Source organism: Coccinella septempunctata, chromosome 7 (genome assembly GCF_907165205.1).
Source record: "Coccinella septempunctata chromosome 7, icCocSept1.1, whole genome shotgun sequence".
Taxonomy (NCBI): domain Eukaryota; kingdom Metazoa; phylum Arthropoda; class Insecta; order Coleoptera; family Coccinellidae; genus Coccinella; species Coccinella septempunctata.
Window position 1 is genome coordinate 4,596,352 of NC_058195.1, and position 18,274 is coordinate 4,614,625.

At 38.4% G+C, this 18,274-nt stretch overlaps 4 protein-coding genes across 7 annotated transcripts; all 4 read right to left on the reverse strand.

Annotated features, from left to right (window-relative positions):
- Nucleotides 1-2,148: 2,148 nt before the first annotated feature.
- On the reverse strand, nt 2,149-7,860 carry LOC123316721. The gene has a single exon (XM_044902928.1). The coding sequence runs from the start codon at nt 7,795-7,797 to the stop codon at nt 2,155-2,157; it is 5,643 nt and encodes a 1,880-aa protein (XP_044758863.1). The 5' UTR covers nt 7,798-7,860; the 3' UTR covers nt 2,149-2,154.
- A 235-nt stretch (nt 7,861-8,095) lies between these two features.
- Nucleotides 8,096-14,081, reverse strand: LOC123317884. Its single transcript, XM_044904494.1, has 2 exons — nt 12,236-14,081; nt 8,096-12,095 (listed from the first exon to the last, which is right to left on the reverse strand). The coding sequence occupies exons 1-2, from the start codon at nt 14,064-14,066 to the stop codon at nt 8,326-8,328; spliced, it is 5,601 nt and encodes a 1,866-aa protein (XP_044760429.1). The 5' UTR covers nt 14,067-14,081; the 3' UTR covers nt 8,096-8,325.
- A 1,090-nt stretch (nt 14,082-15,171) lies between these two features.
- On the reverse strand, nt 15,172-16,140 carry LOC123316760. Its single transcript, XM_044902977.1, has 2 exons — nt 15,592-16,140; nt 15,172-15,496 (listed from the first exon to the last, which is right to left on the reverse strand). The coding sequence occupies exons 1-2, from the start codon at nt 15,862-15,864 to the stop codon at nt 15,236-15,238; spliced, it is 534 nt and encodes a 177-aa protein (XP_044758912.1). The 5' UTR covers nt 15,865-16,140; the 3' UTR covers nt 15,172-15,235.
- A 599-nt stretch (nt 16,141-16,739) lies between these two features.
- On the reverse strand, nt 16,740-17,798 carry LOC123316806. 4 transcript variants are annotated; one of them, XM_044903038.1, is made up of 3 exons: nt 17,645-17,798; nt 17,267-17,586; nt 16,740-17,184 (listed from the first exon to the last, which is right to left on the reverse strand). In XM_044903038.1, exons 2-3 carry the CDS (start codon nt 17,552-17,554, stop codon nt 16,885-16,887), a joined length of 588 nt encoding a protein of 195 aa, XP_044758973.1. In that variant the 5' UTR covers nt 17,555-17,586; nt 17,645-17,798; the 3' UTR covers nt 16,740-16,884. The 4 variants fall into 4 exon arrangements, with proteins under 4 accessions (XP_044758973.1, XP_044758972.1, XP_044758976.1 ...); XM_044903037.1 differs by having other exon boundaries at nt 17,267-17,597; nt 17,645-17,797; XM_044903041.1 differs by having other exon boundaries at nt 17,267-17,565; nt 17,645-17,787.
- Between the last annotated feature and the right edge of the window lie 476 nt (nt 17,799-18,274).

Sequence of the window (18,274 nt, forward strand, 5' to 3'; positions counted from 1 at the left end):
CAAACCGAAAAGATGAGGCTTATAACCCATTTAACGGCAGCAATAGTAAAATAATTGGAAACTTTGATGAACATTAATTTTGTAGACAAATATTATTGAAAAAAAATTGTGAAAACCGAAAAATTCGAGCATCGAGCCATCATCAAGTACCTCTATTTAAAAGGGTTAAGACTAAGAGGAAAGCAGATTCACGAAGATATGCTTAATACCCTTGGTGATCAATGTCCTTCGTATGCGACCGTGAAAGATTGGACTGCAAGCTTCAAAAGAGGTAAATTTTCCATTGAAGATGATGACCTATCGGGAAGGCCAGTTTTTGTGTCAGTTCCCGAAAATATCCATGCAGTTTATGACATGACCGTCGAATTGGGCTAAAATAGATATCTGGAGCACTGAGTATTTCATACGAACGCGTTCATCACATCAATTTGGACATGAGCAAAATTGCTGCAAAATGGATCCCCAAATGTTTGAATGTTGACCAAAAGCGTGCAAGGGTGGAAGCATCGCGTTCGATTTGTGATCGGTTTGAAAACGATCTAGACTTCTTAAACCGAATTGTTACTATGGATGAGACTTGGGTCCATTTCTACGATCCAAAAACAAAGCAACAATCGATGGAATGGCGACACTCTGGTTCTCCAAGACCTAGGAAGTTTCGTGTCCAAAAATCTGCTGAAAAAGTTCTTGCTTCAGTTTTTTTGTGATTGCCATGGAGTAATCATGATTGATTTTTTGGATAAGGGTAGAACAATAACCGGAGATTACTATCCGACATTACTGATCACTTCACGGAAAAAATTAAAGATAAAAGTCGCGGAAAGTTATCCAAAGGTGTTTTGTTTTGGCAGGACAACGCCCATGCAAAAAATTAGTGATTTAGAGTTTGAATTACTAGAACGCCCCCCTTATTCACCAGATTTGGCTCCATCCGACTATCATCTCTTTCCTCAACTGAAAAAAAGTTTAAAAGGTCGTAAATTTTCTTCCAACGAGGAGGTAATAAAAGCTGTGGAGGTCTGGTTTGCAGAGCACGAAGAACATTTTTTTTTAAAGGTCTAGAGACGTTGCAGGTTCGCTGCAATAACTGTATCCAATTAAGTGGAGAATATGTTGAGTAATAAATTATTTTGACATTGAAATTTTGTTTGCTTCTATAGTAGGCTAAGAATTTCTCAAAGCTATCCTCGTAGATGTAGCAACTTTGAGTGGTGTTGTACCAGGTATTGTTGCTCAATTTAGATTCTTTCTAAAAAGCGAAACAATTATTCGAAATTCGGAATACAGAGTGACGTTTTCATCCTGAACAGTTTAAATTAGGATTAATTGGTCCTGCACTGGAATATTGAAATGATTGATATCTCACTGACTCAGTATTTCCAAGAATTTTGAGAATCACCCAGTATCTTTCAGGGGAAAGCCAGCTAGTCTGGCTCTATCAATGATAAGAGTACGTAAAGGTACTCCCAGGACACCCTGTATACTGCGTTTGTATTTTCAGTGATTCAGGAATCAGAATGCTTTCAGTTGTGGAAAATGGGAATTTCGAGAGCCACTCAGAAAACCAGTTAACCATTTCGCAGGTTTACGTGGGCATGAACGTAGTTATCTCGGCTGTCAATAATTATGATGCTGAGTTCAAGGTCAAATTAAGGGAGAACTTGGATAGGGACCGGAATCTGATACCCACTGGGGAATTTTTTTCATACGAATGCATTCTACGGATGAGAATGTGCAATAAAAGGACCTGAATTTCAATCTGAGACTTATTTATTCCCCTTCCGATGAAACGTGCAATATTATGATGTTGGATTTTCCAAGAACGCCTTCATTAGCCTTCTCATTTTTGTTCGGAAATTATTGATTTGTTTGGGAACATGGAAATTGTTGAAAAGCGTATCCATTCGCGTTTTGTTATGCGGGATCAGGATCGGCACAGTAAACTTCAGAATGTGATGAGAAATATTTGAAGAGAACAAACTATTGCACAAAATCTCTGTGAAACAACACAGATGGACCATAATAATAGGTAATGGCTGTCTATGTGTGCACCAGAGTCCTTGAAGAAACACCTTGATGTATGAAAAAATTCATTATAAGAAATATTCAACATTATATTCTAGAATAATAAGTATAAATAAACGATACTACAAATCAAATAGTGCTGTAGGTTCGACAGTAATAGGGCAGTGCGTCTGCAAACTTGTAGTACAACTGACCGTCCATGAAACACGCAAATGGTAGCATCAGACAGCTCAAGTCGAAATCAGGGAAATATGTAGCGATAAGTTCCAGGAAATACTGATAAACCCTAGATATCTTCTTGAATTCCTTGAAATCAACGGTGGTCAAAGCCAGTAACTTTTCCGGGTCTAACAGCTTCGAGTCTATAGCTTTGAAAGATGCCAAAGTTTTCGATATAGCAACGTCTCTTTTAGTTTTATCTGTATGGCGCTCGAATAACTTAACTGGAATCTTTTCATCTGTTTTAGTCTTTTGTTGCAGTACTTTTTTCGGTTTCTCTTTTCTTTCCGTTACTCTTTTATCTGATTTCTTACTTTTTGGTCTTTCCTTCACTTCTCTTTTCGACTTCTTTTCCAGCGTTTTCTTTGTACTTTTCGTTATTTTCTTTTTCGGTTCCTTTTTTTCTAATTTTTTCTTTTCAGGTTTCTTCTTTTCTGGTTTCTTCTTTTCTGGTTTCTTCTTTTCTGGTTTATTTTTTTCTGGTATCTTCTTTTCTTGTTTCTTTCTTTCTGGTTTCTTTGATGATTCTGAACTCTCATCCCTTTTTTTCTTCTTTATACTGGATGTAGTAGACTTGCTAGATGTTTCGTGGGGTTTTTTGACTTTATGTTCAATATCCGCTTGAGTTCCCTCCTCTTTTTTCTTTTTTTTCCCCTTATCCTTCGGTTCTTTCGTCATTGTTTTTTTATCGTGTTTGCTTGAGCCTCCTACACTTTTGTCTTCCCTGCCTTTCTTCTTCTTTTTCTTCTTTACGTCCAATTCACTTTCCGAAGAAATTTCTTTCTTTTTTTTCTGTTTCTTTTCTTCACGTTGTAAGGAAATTTCACTTTCTGACTTTGATTTACTCTTCTTTCTTTTCTTTGCAGTTTTACTTCCATCGTCTTTTTTCTCCTCTTTTTTCTTCTTGATAATTTCAGTATCACTTTTTACCTTTTTGCTGGGTTTTCCCTTTTTTTTCGTATCTTTTTCCTTCTTCTTCTTTTTTTCAGGCTCTGCATCCGTTTCTGGCTCCTTTTCGATTTCGGTATCACTCTTCACCTTTTTTTCGGCTTTCCCTTTCTTCTTTGAATCCTTTTTTTTCTTCTGTTTAGTATCTGCGTCTGTTTCCTCGGTAATTTCTTTCAGTTTGTCTTCTGATTCTTCCAATTTCGTGTCACTTTTTTTAGACTTCTTTTTCTTACCTAAGAAGCTTTCTGATTTTTTAGGTTTGTGCTTTTTGGCCGTTTCAGTTACTTCACCTTCAGTCTCTATTTCTTTTTGGGGCTCTAAAATCTCTTCTTCTTTTACTTCTTCTATTCCTGAGCTCTTTCGTCTTTCTTCCTTGGTGAAAGTATTGATGAGCATATCAAGCTCTTCGACGTCCCTCATTTCTCTTTCTCCTGATCTGAAAGCTCCACCCCATATATCACTGAGACTGTAGTGTGTAGACAATTGTTCACTCGGTCTGGCAACGCCTCTTTCTTTTTCATCCCCCTGGGCTGACTCATGGTCTTTTTTATACATGGGGTAACATTCGCAGAATTCTTTTTCTCTCACTATATTACCCTCTTCGTCGATGTTAACATCTGGTATAACCTGTCCACAGTGGAATCCACAGTTGAACTTTCTTGGTGCCATTTGAGCCGTTTCATCGCAGATGAAAATGGAAGAAGGCCTCCTGCAACATACAGTTGGTTTCTTCTTCTTTTTCTTGGCCTTATCCAGGATGAAGCAGACTGACGTAGATCTGTCCATTAGTGACCTTGACCGTGACTTTGAAGCTTGCAATGCCACTTGCGAATCACCCCTTTGAGATTTTCGAAGCTGCTTCTTCAGTTTTTCTTCTTCTTCGGCCTGCCTCAGAAGCTGTTCTGCCAGTCGTTCTTCTTCCCTCGTCTGTTTAGCCTCCAGCATCAGCAGATCTATTCCGGTGAGTGGAAACATATCGCTGGGTTTCTCCTGGGAGGTTTTCGTTTCGTCGTAGAAAAAAAGGTTGCAGGCATGCTTTGTGCCCAATTTCATATTGTATTTGTTACACATCTCTGAACAAAATTTCACTGTGTCACAGCAAGGACAGGAGATCAGCTTCTTATTAGATTTCCTCATACAGTGAAAGCAGACCTCGTATTTGTCCGGATTGCTGTCTAAAGCGTACATAACTATATAGTTTGGAACTTCGTACTTCTTGTGCAGTTTAGAAATTTCCTCTTGGAAGATCAAAGAAGGTTCTTGGGTTATGGGCGCATTCTTCGTATGATCTTTTTTCATGTCTTTCACCCTAACAGATTTGTCCCTTATAAAGTTCAAAACTCTGAGAATATTTTCTTCGTAATCCATATCCAGGATTACATTATTCTTTTTAATGAAGAGTTTCACACAGTCGAGGGCTTCTTGAATAGTGAAAAGCTTGGCCATATTTTCTAAACACTTATGGTAAAGCAGATCTTCAGACGCGAATAAAAGTAAAATCTGCACAGCCTTATACCTATATAAGGTCATCAAGATATTCCTTCCTATTTCTTTCAAGTAAGCTACTGACAACCTGTTACAATCTTTATTCAGATTGAGATCGTTAGAGTAAATCAACCTCCTCATTGATGCGTCATTGGCTTCCAAATTAGCTCGAATTCTTGGTATGTCGAAATCCACATGGTTGGAATAGTCGTAAAGAAAAAATTCGAAGATGTTCGCAAAATCATATACTGGATTGAAAGGATTCATTCCTAAAGAAATCAGTACATCGATGGTGCTCTTGCAATAATTGAAAGGTCTGACTGACTGAAATCTGTACAATCCCAAGACTGTAAGAGCATTTCCCATATTTTCCCCCAAAGGTTGTCCCAGTTCAACGAAGTTATGTAACGTTTCTATCAGTTTGTTGTTTCCTCTCAGTACTGCCATAGAGAGAAGTGTGTGACCCAAATAGTAGTGGTCGTGCAGAGCTCCGTACTGAATCAAAGTCTTTATCAAGTCACATTGATGACCAACGTTGTCTTCATCGAAGTCTTTCCTCATGACTGCCATCTGCAGAGACGTTTTTCCTTCGTAGTCCTCAAAATCCGTCAAGGGACTGACGTAAGTACCAATCAGCTCTTCATTCTGCTCCATCCAAAAATCATTGGAGGTCTTCTTGTTCGGATCACAGGAATACCTAAGGAACATATCAGCAATTTGAACGTTTTTCGAGTTAAAAGGTAGACTGGCTAAAATATGCAAAGCTGTTAAATCCTCCTCAGTTGAGCTGTTAGGGTTGGCAGCATGCTGCAGCAATTTCTCCACCAATGTCAAATTCTTAGTGAAGATTGAGAGCAAGACAGGTTTCATCGGTAGATCTCCAATATTGGGATCAGCTCCATAGTGAAGAAGAATTTCTATAGTTCTCACAATGGCAGCCACGTCTTTCTCCTCGACATCGTCGACCTTCTTCGAAGCCACAATCTTCTTATACTTTTCGTAATCTTCGACGAAGGATGTAGAAAACAAGTAGTTCAAATTGATCCTTGCAGAAATCGAGCTACTCTTGATAGACTGCAGGTGGCTTCGTATTTTGACCGACATTTCTTCGGAACTTTTCTTTATTGTACCAGTGTAGGAACGATGTTCAGTTGTTTGCATGTTTGGCATCGATCCTACAAATTCCCCAAGGCTCACCAGGGACTCGTGTGGTCGCCATTGCGTTACTTGGTCTAGTTCTCTAGGATTCAGAATCAATTCAGACAGAAAGGCTTTGTCCCAAAAAACGACCCTGTTGGAGGTTGCGATGTATCTCAAGAGGCTGAGGATCAAGGGGGTGAGACATTCATCGTTGAAGACATCCAAGTTGGCGCCGACGTTTGCGAGTTGTCTTATTATCTCGTGGTGGTCAAATGTCACAGCCAAATGAAGACCGGTATTCCCTCTAGCGTCAGATAAATCTGGATAAACGTTATGGTAAAACAGATCTCTGCGAACTTCATCGATGTCGTTGCTGACGCAGTGTTTCAGAAAACTTATGCATATGGACTCGATTCTTCCTAATTTAGCGAAAGCTGTCCTGTCCCCTATCAATAGAGATTTGATGTTGTAGGTCAGTAATTTTTCGAAATTTCTGTATCTGAACGAATGTTGGAGTATTTCAATAGCGGTTTTTCCGTTATTCCAAGCGAGTAGATCTTCGACTGGTATCTTAACAATTTTGGGAAAGTTGGACTTGTGGAGTGTCGAAAATTCCTTATAGAGAACTCGATTCAGAGATTCGACAACCGTATGGTAGAACTTCTCCTGTTGCTGGAGTTTTTCCAGTTGTTCCTCTAGGAAATCAGCGTTTGGTATCTCCTCGTCAATGCACATGCAAGTGTATTTTTCGATTACGTCGTCTAGAAATTTCTCTTGATCGCTGCTGTTCATGGAAGCATCGCTGTGAAATTGTTTGGTGCTCATGAAGATTTTGTTGATGCTCTCTTCGTTATTCTGATCTGGAAGAATCTTTTGCATCGTTTCTAATTCGTTTATAATGATATCCTCAACGATACTGGTCTGCATCCTCATTTGTTCCAAATTTTTCTCAACTCCTTGTTTCGGGAAAAAATTATTCTTATGACTACTTGCTCTAGATGGATATTTGATGTCCTCATCGTTAGAAAAACCATCTGCTGATTCACTGGTGGAGTTGTGAGAAGAGGAATTGACAGGGACAAATGGACAGGGTGGATGTATTTTGCAGCATACTTTGCATTTCTGGAGTTGCTCTTCGTACTTAGTTCTCAAATCGTGAATTCTCCTCAGCTCCGACTCCATTTCGTTGATTTGTTTCGTTACATGAACACACCTTTCATCTATGCAAGGACATGCATTGTCTTCCGCATCAGTTATGTCTGATAGGGCATCCACGAATGCTTCATCTTCCAAGACTTCGATCAGTGTATCTTCTGACCCTAGTTGAGCCAGATCGTAAAACCTGCGATCAAAGAACAATGAGTTTTCGTTTCTAACATGTTGATTGTACAACTCCGGGTATCTGGGAGCTAAAGCTTGATCTTCAGTGAGTCCATCCATCAGATCTTTCGCGAGATCTTTCCTCTCTGGAAGCGCAGGCACAATTTTTTTGAAACGCAACAATTTGACCTTGTTGACAGGGTTATTACACAAGGAAGGGACAATATCTGAGCTCATTGAAATGCTGAGTCGTATCAGATAGTTCCCATTCCATAAACCGACATCTTGGGTACCATCAGGATACGAAAGGACACCTGGACCGAACTTTCGGTTGTCCTTGAAAAGACCCTCATGAGCCCTACCATCCTTGTAGATGACTTGGCCATAACCCTCGAGTTTATTGTTGTAAAATTGGCCGTCGTAAAAGGAATCTCCATCCTCTTGTCTCACAAAATAGAATCCTTTATCGTGCATGTTGTTGTAGATGAAGCAACCAGCGTATTTGTGCTGAAATGGTCGGTCCCAGGTCTGGCAGCCATGTCCGTCTCTGAAGCCATGCCTATCGAAGTTTCCGGTGTAATCGAATTTTGGATTTTGCAGATCATCCACTCCAGAGTCGATGGATGTTGAATCGGAAAATAGATTGTTCGAACTGGACATGGTTACATAACAAAAAAGGGTTGAAAAATTGTAGAAAGACAAGACAAATTGACAAGATAACCAATAAAAAGTTAAAACTTCAAATACAGGTATGCCACCCCATCCATAGAGAAGCTTTTTAAAAGATCAGAAAGCGACACAAGCTTGAGTAACTTTTCCATAAGCGAGCCCATGTAATTTTCTTGAAAATTCGTTCATTTTGATGATTTGTCAGAAGGGCCTCAGCACAGCCTTGGGGTCATTTAAAGGAAGAATCAGAAACTTTGCATTGATAATTGCCATTTTATGTGGAGAAATATTTATTGATGCATTTGACAAACTTGCACTGATTCAATTAAGCATAAAATACAATAATAATAATAACCGCATATACTTAAACATATAATAAATGTAAATAATTAAACAGTCTGACTGAAATACAGAAAATATATTACATTATATAATTAGATATTTTAAAGTAAAGGGGTGATAATTAAAAAGATTGATAAGGTATAAATCTTATGTATAAATATAAAAGAGAAAATCTCCTCAGCTGAAGAAAGACTGATAAAAAGAGAAAGAATCACTAGGTAATCTATGAAAGAGTTTTCCTTTACTATAGCACGTGAAAGGCAAAAAAAGAGATTCAACATCTAAATCTGAAACGTTCCTGAGAAAATATCGGTATGCTTGTAAGGCAAATTTTTCATCGGCGGTTTTCAAAGATTCACATTTTCCTTTTATACAACCTCTTTCTACAAAAAAATTAATTTCGTTTTTCGATTGTTTCTCGCATGTCCCTTTGCTTATCTCATCGTGAATAGAGGGAAACGCAACCATTTCACAGGCTCTCCTACTTTTTCGGCCAATAGGTTTTCTTCTAGAACCCTTTTCTTTTTTCTCCATTCTTGGAAATTGAAGAATGAAAGAACCTTCTTTTCTCACTTCAGATTCTTGTTCGTCAAGTTCCAAATAAGAATTTGACTTCAACACGTCAAGATCAATCATTTTTTGTGATGAATTGTTTGCTAAATATTTTGTTTCTTCTTTATTCATTCTACATGTGTAGTGTTGTTTTACTGTATTACTGATTGATGGTGAAAATCTTTCTTTATTCGTTGAATCTTCGCCACTGCGTAACCTTATTTTTAAATGTTTGCTAGTATGAATATCCAAAGTGATATTGCCCTTTTTTCCAGGAATTATCTTGGGTGTCACTGGGGTTTCAGTGTGTACTTTTTCATCTATCAAAGTGTTGAACGCTAAGTCAATCCCATATATCGGAACCGGTTGGTTCTTGTTAATTAATTCTTTGTATTTTTTGTGAATGTCTTGGTAAAAGATACCAGGACAACGATGACAGCTGTTCAATTGGAGGCTCAGAAAGTTGCATCTTTTAGAGCAAAATTTAACGATACCGCAATTGGGACACTTCAAAAGGACCTTGTCTTCACGCTGCATGCAAAAATAGCAAACGTCGCATTTTTTTACATTTTCTTCAGTTACCCATCTCCTTATCTGTTCAACATCAACGTCATCCTCTTCGAATTTGGAGTCCTCCAAGTCTTTGAGATAGTCGTCAATGTTGTAGCCTCTAATCCTCGGTTTTACGACACGCTGGGACTTTTTGCTGGCCAGAGACATCTCGTCGATTTTTCGCGAAGCATTATTCATCTCTTCCTGTTTTATTTCGATTGTTTTCTTCACTTTATTAACGCCATCCACGTAAGTCATCAGTTCTGCGATGAGCAGTGGGGAGAAACGAGAGTGCGACATTTTGTCTTCATTGAAAATGTACTTTATATATCTCAAGGATTCATCTGAGCTAATGAGAAATTTGGCCAGATGGTTTGTGTATTTGTTAGGGGGTCCTTCTTTAATGAAGCAATACAAATAAAAGACGGCCTTGAATTTGTTGATGACGTCTAGGATCTTCCTGGATTCTTCTTGCAAATAGACTCTGGATAATTCCTGAGAACTCTTTCCGCTTTCCTTTGTTGGATCAGTGCTCAGGAAAACTTGAATCGATTTGATATAACTGGCGTATTTATTCCATTCCTGTGGATTATCTTGAGTGTTTGAAGATGAATGGGAGTCGAGGAATTCGAAGATATTACGATGGCAGTAGAGAGGATCGAATGGTGAGATTTTGGTCAAAAGGATATCCATGATTTTCTGGCATACGAAGAAGGGTGGTAGGATGTTATGATACCTGGGTAAGGCGAGGATTGTTAGTGAGTTTCCCAACCCGAAACCTAAAGGTCTTCCTGCATCTACGAACCTCACCAAAACCTCCACCAAGCCAAGGTTCCCTTTGGTAACAGCCATGCTCAAATGCGAGTGTCCGAGGTAGAGGCTTTGAGTGTCCACGTTAGCGAGAATGAGCATCTCGGCCATCTTGCACAGGAAATTGTCGTTGGCGCTTGTGAAGTCCTCCCTGAGACAAATGAAATGCAGAGCGTTCTTTCCACGTTTCTGTACCTCATTAACCGGTTCATAATCGCCTAGTAAGTGTTCATCGCACTCTTTCCAGATGTCTGGATCAGATAAGATGTTAGGATCAGCTTTTCTATCTATCAGCATCCGCATGAGTTCACAGTTCTCTTCGCTGGGTTCCAGGCAAGAAACCACTTGAATCGGAGTCATCCCTTGTAGCTTCAGATTAGGATCAGCCTTTCCACTCAGGAAAGACTCGAGAATCTGTGGAGATCTAGTGAAAAGGGCTAGAAACAGAGGTGAGTATGGAACGCCATCTTTATTGTTTGGATCAGCACCGTAATGTAGCAAAGTCTTGAGGGTTGCCAAGATTTGCGTCTCTTGAGTTAACCTCCTAGGGTCTCTCGCACACTCTTTCGAGTTTGAACTGCTTTTGCCAGCCACAGACTCTTCATCTTTCTCTGAAACTGTGGCAAACCGCCCAGAGGAAGGCGTATATTGCAAGGAGAATATAAAACGTCCCGGTAAGATCGAAGCCTTGCTGCTAGTGGCAAGGGTCTGACAGGAGGTCCTGCTGGCTTTCTGCTTCGAAGAAAACCTTCGTCCTTTACCGAATTTCGTTGAACTCCGTCTGAACATAGTCGCCTCGGAAAGGTTCGCTTGCAACAGACTCAAGATCGCTGCGTTTGGTCTCAAACTAGACAAGTGTTCACCTCTTGTGAATCCAGATAAATCCAGGAAGGACACGTCCCAACTGGTCACGTCGTAGACGGACTCAAGGTGTTGCAGCAGGCATAAATTCAAGGGTGTGACCCCTTCGTCGTTGACGCAGTCTAGGTTGACGCCGTGGTTAGCCAGAGTTCGTATGATGTTCGTGTCGTTTCTCCACGTGGCCAAGTGCAACCCCGTGTTGCCTCTAGAGTCGCGTAAATTCGGATTGATATTCTCGTTTGCTAGAAGCTGGAGGGCGCTGGTAACGTCCGATGATGCACACACGTCCAAAAAGTTCGAACAGTTCTTTTCGTGCCTCCCTGGTTGGTTGAAATTAGTGCGGTGTCCGATTATGACGTTTTTGGCGTTGAAACTGACGTTTCCCTCGCTCTTGCGACAAAGGAAGCAGTGGCGTAGTAAGTCAACTAGGGTTTGGTCGTTATTCCACGATAATATTGAGTCCACCACGATTTTGGTTGTATTTCGAAGAGGTTTCTTTTCGTTTACGCACCTATTCAGTTTAAATTCTAGAAATTGGAGGACGTTTTTCAAGAATGAAACCTCGCATGATGAGGAATTACCGTCATTCTCGTTGTTCAAGATGTGATTCGGCATTTCTTCGCCAAATTCCTCTAATTCGTTGTTTTTCCCCCATTGTGCTTTCAGATTTTCGATCTTTTTCTTCAGGCGTCTCAAAGCTTTCTCCATCTCCTTAGTATGCTTCACTTTTATAGTGGGTCTTTCGTCCAAAAATTTCTGTTTAGACCAAACAAAATCAAGTAATGCTGCGTTATCATCCATCACATCTATGTTGCAATCTTCAGAACCGAAATAGGAGAAATCGTATTGGGATTTATCGAAGAAAATGCTGTGGGCATTTCTCACGTGAGGATTGTACAACTCTTTGAACCTTTTTCTGGTTGTTTCATCGGCGTCTAGGTCCTTCAAAATCGATTCCGCGATATTTTCTTTGGCTGGGGTCACCGGTATGATCTTTTTGTACTCTAACAGCTTCAGTTTAGCTGGAGTGCTCTTACCCAGCAGTGGAATTATATCAGAGCTGCACGTGCTCAGTCTTAATATCCAATTTCCGAGCCACATGCCGACGTCTTGGCTGCCATCGCCATGAGTTCGAACGCCTGGTCCGAAGCGGATATTTTCACTGAATAGACCTGGAAAAATCAGTTTGGTGAACGAAAATTGAGAACAATTTCTTAATGGAGTCATTGTATTCTTTGAAACACCTTCTATGTTGAAGAATATTCCTAGATTTCAGATGCCTACAAAAAATGTAAAACAAATAAAGATAAACCTTCGAATTTGTCACCATTGTTGTATATTATCTGACCATAGCCATGTAGTTTATTGTTGTAGAACTTCCCTTCGTAAAAATTCAAACAACCTTCTTTCTTTATGAAATAATATCCCTCTCCGTGGAGATTATTGTACTGGAAATATCCACAGTATTCTCTCGAGCCCATCGATAACCATTTCAAATGTCCAAAGTTGGTCCGAAGACACTGGATGTCAGTATATCCCTTATACTTGTAAGTAAAATCAAATCTACCACCATACGCGTCTGAATTATCACTGATACTAATCCCTGAATCTTCTGATGTTTCATCAGACGTAGAATCGTTGTCGTCTTTGGAATAGATGCTCGATTTTTTCGATTTTGACGAAATACTGCCTCCTAAATTTTTAACTGCACCATGTAGTAGGACGATTTCCTGGATTTCTTCTCTGGGTTCCATCTTGAAACTAACTTCCTTATCTATATTGTCAGTTGAAGCGTATTTTTCGCTTTGGGAATGGATTTCTTCAAAATCTTCAGCCTCTTCAAAGTTGTTGAACTCGGCTATAGATAATCTGCCATATGTACCAATCTCACTAGCTCCTAGCATCTCAATATAGGTCTTTTGGCCTTCAGATGACTTTTGATGGGTGGTAGAAGCATCACTCACACTTTCGATTGAGCTAGCTGAGGACTGTGACTGTTCCACACTCTTTCTTCCAACCTTTGAACCCCCATAACCATCGATATTTTCTGGAATAAGTGATTTTCTTAAAGACTGCCTTAAAATGTCCACAATTTGATGCTCTGAAAGGTGATTTTTCAAATCATCGGTGGGTAATTCTATCATTGTACTAGGTATGTCATCTTGGTGTCCCAGACTTTTTCTTAGAGGCAAATTGGTGTCTTCTAATGACTTTTTTCCAAACAGGACTTGCGAAGATTTTCTTCTTCGTTCATTAAATGTTTCATAAGTGACACTTTTTCTTTCGTTATATCGACCAACTTTATCTGGAATCAACGAACTTCTTAGTGACTGTCTCAAAATGTCGTCTTGGTGTCCCAGACTTTTTCTTGAAGGCAAATTGGTGTCTTCTAATGATTTTTTTCCGTACAGGACTTGCGAAGATTTTCTTCTTCGTTCATTAAATGTTTCATAAGTGACACTTTTTCTTTCATTATATCGACCAACTATATCTGGCATCAACGAACTTCTTAGTGACTGTCTCAAAATATCTGCAAACTGGTGATCTGAGTGATGCTCAGGGAATTCCAATACGGCACTTGATCTTTTCTTGTTTTTGGTTATTTGATCTTCGTGTTGGTACCTTGAGCTCCTCCTTGAAGCCAGATTGTCTTCTTCTAACGATTTTTTGCCGAATGAAACTTCTGATGATTTCCTTATGGTTTCATCACGTGGCCCCAACTTAACCAGTTTTGCTTCGTAAGTGACACTTTTTCGTTCGTTATATTGGCCAGCTTTCGAACTTCGAGATACATTGCTTCTTTTTGAAAGTATGGATGCTCTCACTGATTGTCTCATAATAGATCCCCTGTAAGCTTTTACGAATTCCGATATATCGTTATCGTTTTCTACCAGAAGTTTCGGAGCTAAGCTTATTGAGATGGAAGTACGTTTTGCACTTTTATTACTAGAGTTCCTCTCATCTCCAAATTCGGTTCCTACGGTTTTTGTACTCGTTTTGTCATCAAATTCTGTTTGCGCGGACACATTGTCGCTGAAGTTTGTACTCATAAGTTTTATATTTTTTTCCTGTTGACCGCCTAATTTAGGGTCAGAAGCTGCTTCCGCAGACATTTGCATATTGACGTCTATCAAAGAATTCATTTTAATATAGATTTTTGATCAATGCTCAAACCTTGGAACATAAATGTATTTATGTTCCTGATAGTTTTTTCTGCAATTAAGGGCTTAGATATCTAATGAATTAAGTAGCTTATAGAAGAGACAGCATCCTCCTGGTCCAGCAATACACAGATCATATGAGATTGGCTTCATGGATGGTTTGGCCACCGGTTTTGATTGTTCGGCGTAGAGGCTTGAGGTATGAATCTCTCTATCGGCAAATTTCGTTCCTTCCGGCTGCCTTTCCTCCGAGTTCTCTAGTGTCAGCTATTCTTTAAGAGAAAATAGCAAACCTACCCTGATAGCTTCTAGGTGAAGAGGAGGTTCTCTACTATCTATACGGTGTTAGAGATGAATATTGAAGGTCCAAACAAATTTACGCAGTGTCTCGGAATAGGTAGAGGCTTTGAGTATGCTATATTCTATGGGGAACACAATAATCACGCAAAATCATAAATTCTACCAATTGAAAGCTTGCCAGCCAGTACCAAGACTTTCAGTTATCAGAAAATGGGTTCGGCCGCAAAAATTGAAGGATTACAGGTCAGAAGAAAGCAAAACGGCAGGATTCGGTCCTTCGTTGCTTTCCGCCTCCCAGGGGCTTGCACACCAGCAGTCACACTACTTTCGTTGGGGGAGAAAGTAGACGCTACAAGTACAGGTATGGAAGATTGCTGTCAAGAACTGACCATGCAACTTTGTCCCTGGATCAAATAGCGCTTGTCTATGTGTTATGTATCGTAATTATCGTTTTGAAACTATTATGAGTTACTCATTCTACTGGAATATGAATTTCAACGAAATTATAAGGATGATCTTTTACTTTAATTTCAAAGTTATTCAATTTCAATCAATTTTTTTTTAATAGATTTATCTGTATACATTTGACAGTATCTATTTGCGTTTTCCTTTGATGGAAACCTAAACACTAAGTACTCATAACAAATACAAAAATTTATATTTATTTCAGAAAATTCCATACAATATCAATGGAAGGATCTGTATAATAAATAATAGCAGAACGTTATGAAAGTAAATATAAATTAGTCCTAAACATAATGGATATTTGCCTTGTTTACAGAGAACGTCTTCAGAACATTGAAAGTCAATGGTCATCATAAACTGAACGAAAACACCCAACTAAGGAAGTGTCATAATGGTGGATACATTTTATCATTATTTAACCTATCAGGTACAAATGGTACATTATAAATTTTGCAAGGTTCTGTGTTGTTGAACTCAAGCTTTTTGAACTTCTTCTTTTTCTTTTTCTGATTCTTAGCTTGATTGGACATAACATTTTGAGAGCATTTATCATCCTTTAGAAGAGAGTTCATCTGGTTTGACGCTCCCTTAGCCTTCCCATCACTGAGTACAGTAGCGTTATCAACTACACTGTTACCTCTTAATTCCTGGAAATTAAACAACTTTATGAAATTATTCAATTAGATATTTTGTATTCTTGTCCATAATCTACTAATCAATAATCTAAAAATGATGATATTACCTTGAAGCTGCTTTCAAGTACTGGCTGAGGTGGACCTATTTTCATCTCTTTACCATTGCAAATAATTCCAGGTACATCGTTTTCATCAAAAATTCCTTGTGGTAGAATTTTTGAAGTTCGAGCTCTATATTCAGCAACGGATATTGGAGGAGCTGGTTTGAAGTTTTCATTCAACAGTTGTATTTGTGTATAATCATAATCATCACGAGCATAGTCATAAAGATCTTCTGAAACTTGTTCAATTCCCCACTTGGCAGTGCTGGCCATACTCATACTCTTTCTTAACTGCTATACAAAAATTTCCATATACTTTTTAGTCACAATATTCAGACAATACAACACAATAGATTCTAAAAACTTGGATTCGAGAAATTTGTATCGTCAAATGCTCCCATATTGTAAAAAATTGAAATTCATTATTTCTAATTTTACGTGCACGTAGCACGCTTATGGGGGAACTACCAAAAAACACAGATAACAGAGACAATTTTCCACAAAAACATGGAATTTCAAATATTTGAATCACATCTGACATCTGTCAGACACACGTCCTTGCATCTGTGGCGAAATCGCAGATAACAGAGCAGAGAAATATTATCAATCTATGGGCGTAACCAGTTTTTGAACAAACTCTATAAAAAAATTAAAAATTTATTTTGTTACCCAAAGAGATTGATTAGACATAAAAAGGACAGTACTCTCCATAAGGAGATCGGAAATACCATGGTTTTCCTACCTCCATGGGAAATAATCTTGGAACATAAATACAGTATGTATAAGCAGACTCCTCTCTGATGAAGCCAACATAAATATTTTCTTGGGTGTGAGGGGACCTCAGAGTAACGAAGAACTGTTCTTTGTTAATCTAAGGAGGGGACACAGGATTTTTCTGTTTGGAAGGTTGGCTACGGTTAACGAATTCATAGGGGAATTACCTGCTTTTCCTTGAATCATAGAGGAGTACAGGGGTTTGAAATATTTAAAAATATTTAAGATTTGAAAACTTTCAGCTTACTTATACTAAGTATTCTCTGCTTTCAACTGTACTCATTTTGTGGAATTCATCCTACCATTGCATTTATCATTATTCATTAACCTTTCCAAACCAAAGATATTTTGAAAAATAAAGAAATAAAACAGTCAAAAAGTAACAAGAGAGTTTTTCTATATGACAAAAAATAGGTATATATTTAATAATTCAATTAACCAACACAAAATTTAACTTCTTAACCTACAGGGAACATATTCAGAACATGGCCACATATAAAAATATTTTTCTTTGGAATTGTAAATTCATCCCTTCATTGGGTTAACACCATTCTCTGTCTTTTGATTCTTCAAAGGTTCCACACATTTCTCCACCTTACATTGTTCTTCATTTTCAAGTAGAGTATTCCAGGATACACCCTTTTTCTTCTTTGGATGTTTTGGTGATAAATCAGTTTTTTTCCTTTGCTCTTTAGGTACAGCAGATTGCAGTTTCAGATCTGGTAGAGGAATTCCTACATCACCATCTTCTTCATCAGAGCTAAAAGATTCTTTTTGGCCATAAACCCTTTCTGTGATTTCATTACTATAACCTAATCCTGAAACCTTGAGTATTCTACATTAACGTTTTGGAATTAGCAAGAAAGAAATTAGTTCTATTTTTTAATCACATCTTTCAGTCGCTCACCTCTCTGATTTTTTTCCTTATGTCCATATCTTCCTCTGGAGTTGATATAACTGGTTGACCTGGTCGGATAATAGTACCAGGATGATGTTTACCTCTCCCACTTATAAAGATTTCCTTAGCTTCTGGTTGTTCACCGAATAATCCTGGAGATCGAGATGTTGCAGTTCTAGCTCTATACTGAGAAATTGATATAGGAGGTGCAACTGTTAACGAACTGCCAGGGTATTCCAAATGTGAATATTCATAGAGATCCCTTTCAACATCTTCTAATTTTTCCCATTCAGACATTGTACTGGTATCTTATTTACAAAAACAACTTTCTATCAAAAAACTAAAATGATTGTCACACAGGGTAATTTGATATCGACCAAAACAAACCTTTTCGTGAATGAGAGCTTGTAATAATAGCTCATACCATTTTCAAAAATGAATCATTTATTTATAACGAAAAACCTGACCTAGACATAGTCATTGTTATTATATTTTAATTATCTGACATGACCTAACATAACCCTAATCTTTGACAGAAGTTGGCGAGAGTGGCGAGACATAGAGACTATGTCCACCTGTTTATTGTTTATGGTTTTTACCAAAGAGGAATCTTTGTTTTTACCACCGGAATAGTGACGGATTTTCTCTTCACGGGACTAAAATTAATTATCTTCAGTAATTTGGAGGGTAATCTGTAGCGGAAACGATGAATAGATAGTTACAGCGGCCGGAAACCTACCTATCGCGCTTATAGATTTCGCCACTAGGTGGCTAGTGGGGGGTATAAAGTCACTGTACTGGAATCTGCACTCTTGTTAGAGTCACTGTACTGGAATATACAGTAACTGTATAATTCACTGTACTTGAATCTACAGTGACTTTATCAAACATGTCTCTGTTCTTGAATCATGCTCTACAAGTAATTCTAGTAATCTGTGAATATATGCGATTTCTGATAACGTGATAACCACAGCTTACTCTACTTGAATATGAATTTTTTCGAGCGCTAGTTATCAA

What these genes read in the sequence shown, in the direction of transcription:
- LOC123316721 (XM_044902928.1), bottom strand. Translation starts at nt 7,797, where the DNA reads ATGTCCAGTTCGAACAATCTATTTTCCGATTCAACATCCATCGACTCT.
- LOC123317884 (XM_044904494.1), bottom strand. Translation starts at nt 14,066, where the DNA reads ATGAATTCTTTGATAGACGTCAATATGCAAATGTCTGCGGAAGCAGCT. An exon ending in CAATGGTGACAAATTCGAAG is followed by an intron (nt 12,096 to 12,235) that starts GTTTATCTTTAT and finishes TGATTTTTCCAG; the next exon opens with GTCTATTCAGTGAAAATATC.
- LOC123316760 (XM_044902977.1), bottom strand. Translation starts at nt 15,864, where the DNA reads ATGAGTATGGCCAGCACTGCCAAGTGGGGAATTGAACAAGTTTCAGAA. An exon ending in TACTTGAAAGCAGCTTCAAG is followed by an intron (nt 15,497 to 15,591) that starts GTAATATCATCA and finishes TTTAATTTCCAG; the next exon opens with GAATTAAGAGGTAACAGTGT.
- LOC123316806 (XM_044903038.1), bottom strand. Translation starts at nt 17,554, where the DNA reads ATGTCTGAATGGGAAAAATTAGAAGATGTTGAAAGGGATCTCTATGAA. An exon ending in TAAGGAAAAAAATCAGAGAG is followed by an intron (nt 17,185 to 17,266) that starts GTGAGCGACTGA and finishes AGAATACTCAAG; the next exon opens with GTTTCAGGATTAGGTTATAG.